The sequence below is a fragment of the Belonocnema kinseyi genome, chromosome 9, assembly GCF_010883055.1.
Source record: "Belonocnema kinseyi isolate 2016_QV_RU_SX_M_011 chromosome 9, B_treatae_v1, whole genome shotgun sequence".
NCBI lineage: Eukaryota > Metazoa > Arthropoda > Insecta > Hymenoptera > Cynipidae > Belonocnema > Belonocnema kinseyi.
Window position 1 is genome coordinate 54,830,633 of NC_046665.1, and position 10,642 is coordinate 54,841,274.

General features: G+C 27.6%; 1 protein-coding gene across 10 annotated transcripts in view; it reads left to right on the forward strand.

Moving 5' to 3' along the window:
* The window catches only part of LOC117180916 (calponin homology domain-containing protein DDB_G0272472-like), a 56,543-nt gene that overhangs the window by 24,661 nt on the left and 21,240 nt on the right, over window positions 1–10,642 (forward strand). For 5 of the 10 annotated variants that reach the window (XM_033373537.1, XM_033373535.1, XM_033373538.1 and 2 more), the window contains exons 2-4: window positions 3,147–3,182; window positions 5,651–5,872; window positions 8,821–8,912. In XM_033373537.1, coding sequence (XP_033229428.1) covers window positions 3,147–3,182; window positions 5,651–5,872; window positions 8,821–8,912 — 350 coding nt within the window. The remainder of the gene's footprint in view (window positions 1–3,146; window positions 3,183–5,650; window positions 5,873–8,820; window positions 8,913–10,642) is intronic. The other 5 variants (XM_033373543.1, XM_033373540.1, XM_033373544.1 and 2 more) reach the window with 3 other exon arrangements.

Consider the following 10,642-nt stretch of genomic DNA (forward strand, 5'->3'; position numbering starts at 1 on the left):
CAAAAAAAAACTAAGGTTTCAATTTAGTTTCAGCTCATTTTCTTACGAAGTCATTTTGAACTTCAGTAATGTTCGCTATAATGATCAATACCAAAATAAAAAATATTGACTAGTTGTGTTAAGGTACTATATTAGATGGGAATATGCATACTGCCATTCTGGTTCCCCACCAAATTCAAAATCGCTAAATTGATATCGAATTATATAAATACCCTTACACGATATAGATTTTTTATTTTAAAATTATATTGAAGCATTGTTATCAAAACATGAATTTTAAATCAAATTACATGTGACAATATATATGAAATATTGAAATTAGACTATATGATTTGTGAACCCACACATTTGCCAAAAAATAGTTCTTGCAAAAATTATGTTTGTAAACGAAATTTCACTCAGTTTATAATCATATGATTTTTAAAATAAGTATTAACAAATAATAAAATAATAATAGACTATAGGTCAAACATTAATGCAATAATTCTTCAAAAATTTATTATGATAGCTATTTATATTTCACATCATACGTCCTTTTTATTTTCGTGGGTTAATGTGCGTCGTTCTGTAGAAAAACGGGTTCCTAACCTTACTTTCTTCTGGATCTCATTTCGCTTTAATATATAAAAAAATGCTCATAGGAAATTTAATTACATGTAAAAATAATCTTTAGACCCCCTATATTTGAATTATATTGTGATAGTCATCAATATTAGTAATAACTTCGCGTAATCTTGGATTTAAATTCGGTTTCGTTTTGTCGCGTCTACAATATATGATCCACATTGACAGTCTTTCTTTTAGCCTTAGTGGAAAACGGTAGTTTAAATTCATCCTCGCTTCTATTTTTACAAAACGGAGCACTGCAGCAGACCATTTTTCTTATATTCTAAACTTAATTTTAATTAAACTATACGACATGCTTATCGCACTGTTTCCCGCGAACTGTCCAGGAACCAGAATGGCGTTTGTATATTCCTGTCTAAAATAGTACTCTAATTGTGTACAATAAGGGTGTTCTTGCATGTTCAAAAGTCATTTGTTTTGCACTTGTTCTTCCTGAAGTTATGTACAAAACAAATGAAAAATTTGTTACTTCTAAAAACGCAAAATCATCGTTATTGCACCCAACCCAACCACTCAGTTGAATAGCTGAATATGCTTCAGTTCAATTCGTAGAATCAAAGGTTTTCGTGGTTTAGAAAATGGTCCACGTTTGGAAGCTTAGACATTTTTAAAACAAAGTTTCAAATTTCCAGATACTATGATTATTCTACAAGGAGTACATGAAAAAAAACATTATAAATCCATACGAAATGATTTTTCAATATCAATTTTGTTTCAGTTCATTTTCTTACCAACCCATTTTGAACTTCTGTTATGTTCGCTCTTTTGATCAATGTCAAAACTGAAAAACAATTGAATTGCTTTCAACATTGGTATTACTCAAAATAAACCATTTATATTTATGCAGGTTTTATAAAATATTGAACACTTTAATACAAAATAAATGAATTTCAATTTTTATATTCTGAACGGTACCAAATTTTTAAAGCAAGATTTTAATGGGATAGAATTTTTTGTGAACCAAGGACCAATAATCATATTCCTCGAATCCTCAAAAATTTTAAACCATGCGCAACTCATTTCTTTCAAAAAAGGGATTTATCATGTTTAATTCACTCAATCCTCAAAGAAACTCTGAATGTTAAAATCTTCAAATTTTGAAGGCTTGCAAGTTTTTAACTTCAAAAACCTTTATTTTCTAAGACAGAGTATTCGATGGTTGAAGCTTAAAAACTTCTTGGGGCTACATTTTTTCAATAAATTGATATATTTAGGTATCGGACATTTTTGTGAACAATTAAAATACAGACTTTCTAAAAAAATAATATTGCTTTGAGATTCGATAACCAGATTTTCAAGAAATAATAAAAAAATGGATCAGCCAGGACTAAACAAATTGCTGAATAATACGTGAAATCGAAACTACCACCTTCTTTGTCGTTAAGAGATTTTTGCCAAGCATTTTCATAGTTGCTCGAATGTCTGCTTTTGTAAGAGCTTATTAAAAAAGTTTTATATAACGAAAAAACGTATGAGAATATGATAGATATTCGAGCAGAAAGCTATAATATTTATTGTTCGCAAGGCCCCTACTTTTCTTTAATTCCCTACTGCATTTAGAAAGACCAAGTCTAGTTTTTGCTAAACCCGAGATGTTTGATAAAATTAATTTTATATTCACTAATTACAAACACAATATTAATCAAATAAATAAATATGATTTTTTAAAAACTAAAGAATATTCACCTGGCCAAACGAGACACGAGCGCAACTGTAATAAGTTTGTATTTTGTAACTGATTGTAATAATACGTGTGGTTCTTTCTCAATGAAAATAGTCCTTTGCAAGTTTTAATAACCGATGTTTTCAATGTAAAAAAGGCCGAAATAAAAAAAAAATGTTGATCACAATGTGAACTATACTCCTTACGTTATTCCGTCTTCCATTGATATCCACAAAATAAAACAGTAATAATTTTTCCAATTTTGATTTCAAAATTCTTGAGCTGTATCTTTTTTTCAATGCTTATTCGTCCATAATTCTGAATATTTTAACCTCTTTTTTCATCTCTTTCTTTTTATCGTTTTCTTCAAAATTTCGAAAATATTTTTTTATTAATAAAAAAGACGAGAAAATAATCATATTTAAAATAGTCTTAACTGAGACGTTGCCACTTTCAGAAAGTTTGTGCTAAAACGATAACAATTTCTATAATTAGTTTGATTTTAAATCAGAGATACTAACATTGTTTAACCCTCATCTCAATAGACACACAACGCGAAATTGGCCAACAAATGTTAGTATTTAGAATTTATTAGACAATATGATAAAAAAGGAAAGTAGAATATAGAGTTTTTTTATGAATTAAAAGTTTTTTTGATATTTTAATTCTCTTCGCTGATGAGATACCAACCTTAAAGACACAATTTTCCATCGAGAGGCCGAATACTAATAGAGTATTCTTATTTTTATCTACTCTGCCTCTTATGTGATTCATCGTCCATCGCCGCCGCCGGGTCTCTTCCAAAAACAAAATTTACTTCTGTTATCAACTTGGTAATTCATCGACTGGAATCCAGAACCCCTATGTTATTCCCATCTCCTCCAATATTCATGTGAGTATAAGAAAAATGATAAAACATAAAAATTGAGTTGAATATTTCAATAGTCGATTATATTCTACTTTTCTAAGAAAAAGGGTTAAAAGCTTAAAAAAATTTGTCATAAACATCAAATATTTAACAGAAAATAATAATGTATCAAAATCAGTTATTGGAATATTTACCTCAAATGAAAGGTGTTATGGGAGAACCATGTAAGCACAAAGAAATTTTTTTTCAGTGAAACAAAAAAAGACGATCTCAAAATTAAACTTATTACTTTTTTATTGAGAAAGTATCCAAAGTTGATAAAGCTCTATAGATCTATAAAAAAAGATATACAAAGTTAATACTTTTTGACAAAAATATCGTCAAAAATATACCTCTGTCATAACTATGTAAGAGACTTAAAAAATTATTTCTTTAACGATTTATTCATGGAATCAATTATTGACGTACTAAAAATGCATGAAATATATTAAATTTTTTCCGTTGAATCGAATGTCTCTATTAGCCTTTCCGCATCTCGAATATTTAAACAAATCGATTAAATTAAAATTGCCTGAACAATTTAAAAATAAAATGTTTACGACGCAATATGCGGTGGATTTTTAGAGAATTTTTAATTTCATAAAATTTGTTTTGAAAAAAGTGGCACTTACATGGTTATGTTGCGACACCCTTCAATTTATTATTCTACTACATTTCTAGTTTTAATAGTATTCTAATTTCCAAATTATGTGTACTTTAATTATTTTAAAATTTATTAGATGTTTGTTAATCAGATTAGTGGATAAGAAATCTATAGTTTTAGGAAATTGCTTAGCAAATAACGACGCTTCTCCGCCTTCATTTAAAATCATTCACATTATAATGAGACTCTAAAATGATATTCTTCATGAAAAGCCTCTGCCACTAACACACTTTGCTTTTTCATAAATAATCAAATTTTTTTAATACACTTGACAGGGTAAAGCTGAACCACCTTTAATGGCAAGGTTATCTAATTTAATCCCATGAACATTTGTGGACCAAAAACAAAAATAAGTTTATTTTAGTATTTTCATACAAAGAAAATTAAGTAGAAGAAATCTAAAAACATCATAATTTTCACTAAAAACTATTAAAAATAAAAAATTATACATGTTACGACTGAAAAAAATGGACAAAATATATAATAAATTTATGAAAATATTCTTTAGATAAAAAATATGTTAATATTTGAAACTACAATTTATCATTTGTATGATGAATTTTTCAAATTTAATAATGAACACTGAATTAAAAAAAAATTTTTTTATGAAATAGTTCACAAAGTACGAAATGTCAGCTGCGATGCTTATTTACTAATTTCATTTTAAATATCATTTTTCTCTTAAAAGTTTAATAAAATTATTTGAAAAATATAGCAAACTACAATTTTTCTTGACACTTCCTTCTTGCCTTTTGAAACATTTAAAGTACAATTTACCATGATTTTAATTGTAACTTGCTGCATTTTTTAAAAGTTTCAGCAGAAAATTTTTATTAAAAGCGACAATGATAAATAAACATTTATAGAGATTTAAAGAACGAATTTGTATTTTTTGCAAAATAAGCCTCAAAGTTGAAATACTCACAACTTCGCAAGCTGAAAAAAATTCTGCTAATCTTCCAGGATTTTCAGTATAGCTTTTCTGTAAGATTGCCGATTTTTCTGCCGAGTTTACAGTGTTTTCAGTAATTTTATTATTTTGAAGATATTTTCTATAACATTTGTTGATTTTTTTTCTGTCACGTTGTCATCTTAAAGCTACAAACACTAATAGAAAAGTCTATAAAATTTACAGAAAGTATCCGTACATTCGTAAAATTATTCAAAAGTTTTGTAACTGTAGAACAATTCTGTAAGCTTTACAGAAAAGTTATGCTGCCCCTATTTTAATTGAAAATCCTATAACATTAGAAATAATTTTTCTCCAAGCGTAGAAAGAGGTTTTTTCTGAAATCGGAAAAATACAAATCGCCTAATTTTCTCTAGAAAATAACATATTTTATTGCTATGAGATTTTATGACTTTAAGTGTATTTGCCTGTCTTTTTTTAAACGGATCTTGTCTATAATTTATAATTAAAAGCAAATTTTTAGTGAAAAATATCATGTTTTTAGATTTCTTTTTATTATTTTTTTTGTATTAAACATAAAAGTCGACTTTTTTCAAAAGAGCCAGATGGATTTGCTTGTTTTTGGTCTTAAAATAAGGAAATCACAAAGTATTGATTTTCGTTTGATTAGAAATAGAATTTTAATGGGGGAGGTACTTTAGAAAATACATTTTTTTCTGGGGATTGTTATAAAATAGAAACTTCTTGATGAAAAACCTCTGTGCCTCGACGATTCCTGCAAACTTTGGCAAATTCTACTGCTTCTGCTGTTGGATACTTTAAGAATGAATTTGAATTAGAATGAATAAGTGAATATATGAGGTGGAATGAATTTCTCAGGTGAGGACGATACCTTACATGCCATATATAGCACATAAAAGGCTCGTCAACATAGTTCACACACCTGTCCACACTTATTACACTGGCACGCCGATAACGATAAGAATCAATTCGCGAGTGAGGCCTAGTATCCTCGCAGCAGAACTCCAGAGGATACGTGATCGCCAGAGGCCTTCGTCTATATCTTACACCGAAAAATATCTTAGCTCCAAGAATAACACTGTAAGTTATTTCCTATCCAACAATTTTCAAAAATATTCCTTACAAGAGACACTTCATTCACCTATTTTATCAAGAAATGTAACAGAAGTTTACAACGTTTATAAACGCAAATATAAATTGAGGTTTTTTTCAAACAACTGAAATGAATTTTCTAGCAATAAATTATTTTAGACCGCAATTACATGCAAAACACCGTTAACTCAAAATTGTCGTTAATTATTTGGAAAGAGTACCGTTAAGTGGATAAAGTAGACTGTAATTTGGTGAACTAGAAAATAGACGGTAGAATACGTCACCGAAAAAGTCAGAAGAATACTATCAACTCGTTGATAACTGCATTCACTAAATTATTCGATGGCTTTTTGGGGCTAAAATAATTTGGAAAAGCATTGTGTTCTTCCGTTATATTAAGCAGCAAAAAAAAAGTTTTTATTTCGAGGTACACCTTAACCAAATCAATGAAAATTATTATTTGAAAAACAATTACTAAAACTGTTTACTTGCGGGGGAAAATATGGAGTGAACATTCAAAAGTTTTCAATTCTAGCCTTTTCTATTTTGATTTATTTTTTCTAGGCATATACATGTATGTGAAATAAATTAGTAGAAAAATTGCTATTTTAGATTATAATCAAGCTTTTTACGCTCTTTTAAAATTAAATAATTCATCAAATGCATTAACATAAACATGCTTTTTAATCATTATGTTTCTTCTCTTAAACTGAAATAGATTACAATAATTAACAATCAGTATTAAAGAATTACCATTGTTTGCCAAATCATTGTCTACGATCTTTGTGTTTTTAGCAACAGAGTGAAAATAGTTAAAATGTTTTCAATTTGAATAATATTGATATTATTATTTTTATTATTACAATTCATAACTAATAAAATTGTAAAAACAATTAGTAGTAATAGTAAAATAATTCATTATTGACTAACTTAATATTAATTAAATTACGATAATAATTATTAAAGAATGTTTTTTTTTTATTTGAGTTGACGGTATTCTTCAAATTTATCGAAGCTGCTTACAGTGATCTGAACGCACAAGACAGCACGGCCAGAAAACTTCATTTTTTTCTCTGTGTAAGAATAGCAGTCTTCCGACACTGATACGAGGATGACATTTTTTGGGGGATTTCCCGACATGAAATGCAAGTAATTAGTGAACCAAATTACGAGGTCTCTAAATATTGAGATAAAGCATTTTTTCTGTTGTCTGACAACAAATATAAGTAATTTGTGAAATAAAATCCGAGAACTGAGGCTACAGAAATAATGATTACAGTTTTATTTTAACACAAATTTTTTAGTTTTAACAAATTTTTTAACTTTAATATTTTTTAACCATTTTAGTCTGCTGGTATGGATATTAGAATAAAACTTCTCTTTATGTTATCCGATATTCAATCAAAGTAATTTATGGAATAAAATCCGAGTATAAAGCGTTTAGATAAAAATTAGAATTCATTTACTTTTATAAATTATTTACGTTTAAGAAATTATTTGAATCAATTAAATTTTTTAAAATTAAACTCTTTATCTAGGCATATTTGGGTATAGCTTTTTTCTATCGTCTGACATGAAAATACAAGTCATTTGTGAAAAATTCCGAGACCCGAGAGTTTAGAGGAGAATTGTAATTATGAAAATTTTTTGTTAATAGAAGTCTTGCAGTAAAGATGTTGGAATGAAATTTTGTTGGTGTCGCTCTTATTCAAATACCATTAATTTGTCAAAGAAAATCCGAGAACCAAGTATTTAGAAGTAAATTATAATTTCTTAATTTTTAAAAATAATGCAATTAGTTACACGTTTTAAATGACAGTCTTCCGATTAAGTTATTAAATGGAACTTTGCTTGTTCTTGCCTGGCATCAAATAAAATTTTTTTCAAATACAATCCGAAACTCGATCGATTATGGGAAAATTGAAACGTATTTGTAATGGTGTGATTACCCTATAAAATAATGTATTACTTTATTTTATTTCTAAAATATTTATTTCTGTATTTAAAAAAATTAATTTATATTTTCGTTTATAAAATTTTCGCGATTTAGTTACATGTTGAGGATCGAATGGAGGTTATCAATAATTATTTTCTGATTTCCATCGAATTTATTTGAAGTACCATGGAAAGTTTCAGACGAATTTAAAACTAAAATTGGGGAGAAAATAGATATTTCTCTATATATTACAACTAATAAGCTACTTATAAAATTTCTATCGAGATTTTCTAGAGAATCGTTTAAAATAATTTCTGCAACAATTCTGTTGAATCAAGCAGGAGACTTGATGAAATCCATCCAGAATTCTTAAATAATTTCGAAATGTTGGAATTCGAAAATTGCTGAGAAACTGGAAAAACATCTGCAAAGCTTTCTTACAATTCGTTTTAGATTTTCTGTAGATTCAATGTCAAAGATCCAAACACTTTTTTTTATCAGTGGTCATTAGTATGTCAAGTGGAATTCTATTAAAATTCTTTGGTGTTTCATAATGAAAGTTCTCGGAAATTAAGAATCATTAAGAAATTAAGAAATTAATTTTTTTTTTAAATACTGAAGAATCATTTCCATAGTATCGTCGCTTGCAAATAAAATAATCTATAAAGTTTATACAATTAGACCAGAATCATAGAACAAAAATCCAACCTATTACAAAAATTTAAAAATAATTCAGAAGATAAGCGGAAAAGCGTTGTTATTTTAAAAGCTTTATTTATTGTTTGTCCTGAACATTTTTTTTTCATTCAAATATTCAGGAGTAAAATTTTCCGAACATATTTTAAAAACTGAAATGTTAATCTTGGTAAAAATTATTTGAATTTGAAATAATTTGCTGTATTTTTTTATTTTTGAATACAATCTAATGTGTAGTAAAGGCATATCTTCTTTCAAAAAAATTAATCATATCTCATGGTTAAGTTAATTTGACACTTTACAGGACTTCGATGATGAGGCTAGAGATATTAGAGCAAGAGCAGATGCTCTTCTCCGCCGAATTCACGTCTTCGTTCCTAAACCGTTGCCCAGCAGGTAATTTTCCTTTTTTCAATCAGAATATCTGAAAGCAACGCAAATTAATATTCCTTAATCTTACATTTCCAACATCCACAAATTTACGAAAAAAAAATTAATTCATATAATTAATTACTGAAACATAGGTGTGACAAATCATGTCATTACATTTGCCATAAATAATACTGCATAAAACTAATTATTTATATATTCAAAATTTATTCACACTGCACATTGAAGTAATATTTTAAAACCCATTTATGAGAATCAAGTGTTTATTTGGTTAAAAAGATTTTAGTTATTTGCCTGATTTAGAAATCTATTTTCTTTAATAGACCAAATCCATTTTAAATCAGGCACAATTTAGAGCAAACTCTATTGCATAGTGTCAGAATGAGTTTTTATTTTTATATATAATTTTAAAGTTGAAATGTAGAGACCCGTATTTCACAGTTAGACCAACACATTTTTTGCAATGTTTTACAATTATTGGAACATGTTCTGTATTCTATAAAATGATATTGTTTCAAAATGGAGTATTTTCTAAACGAGCGTATAATAATTTTGTGATTTTTTTACGTGAAAATTCTTTCTCTTTCGATTGATGCCAACATTTTTTTAAACTATCGTTTTTGAGAAAATACTTTTCAAGAATTCTAGAAATACATTCGCCATTTTAGCGTTTTCTTTAATTATGGATTTTTTTGCAATTAAGCGCAGCATCGGCTCAAACAACATTCTAGAAAAAGATATTTCATCTTACTTAAATCTATGTTCATACTGTTACTTTTTTTAAACCGGGAATTCATCTGCGGTAGCACTGAAATCAGATTTTGGATTTTACCTTTTACTCCTAAATATTAAATTTAGGAGTTTAATATTAATATCTAAAGACCAGCATTTTAATATTGTAAAAAGGGGAAAAACAATAAAATTTCAGGTTGAAATAATTTTTATTTATTTATTTATTTCAACCAAAAAATGAAGACTTTATGCCAGAAAATATGAATTTTTAATCGAAACCCGTGTGGAAATTTGTCCATGGGCCTGAGCGGGCCCAAGCCTGGAAATACTAGTTCTTGGCCTGGCGATCAAGCCTGGGTCAAGCTAGAATGTAACGCTAAATATGGCTAGGGCCTGGCTTGACTCTATTATCGACTCCGCTTAGCGCCATTTTATTCTTAGGAAGGTTTGTTTTTCCTATATATAAGAACTCGTAACCTCCATTAGTAGCGCATAGGCGCTGAATCTTACAATGGTCAAGTTAATCACGTATTTTATGGCGACTGGCGACATCTTTCTTCAACGTAAAAAATTAATCGAAATAAAAAACTATATTTCTACTTTTATCGATCGCCGATAATTATTAACGTTTTGTGTCTTTTTATTTTCATTTTCAATAACAGCTGTTATTTTTAATGAATTATTATGATGTATAATATTTACATTTGTTTCTCATAATTCTACAATCGTTACATTAAGTTACTGAAGATACTTTTCACGAGAATGTGGTTTATTCAATGCTACAGGAATAATAATTTAAATTTTATGTTGAAATCTAATTTTTTTGAATAATATAAAAGAATCTTAAATTAATATATATATTGTGAAATCATTAAGTTTAATAATATTATGATATAAATTATAATGAAAAATGTTATTTGAATATAAAGTTATCATAAACTAAATTAGAATTAAATGAATTTATAATTTTCATGTTCTAATTATATTAATGATTTAATGGTAAA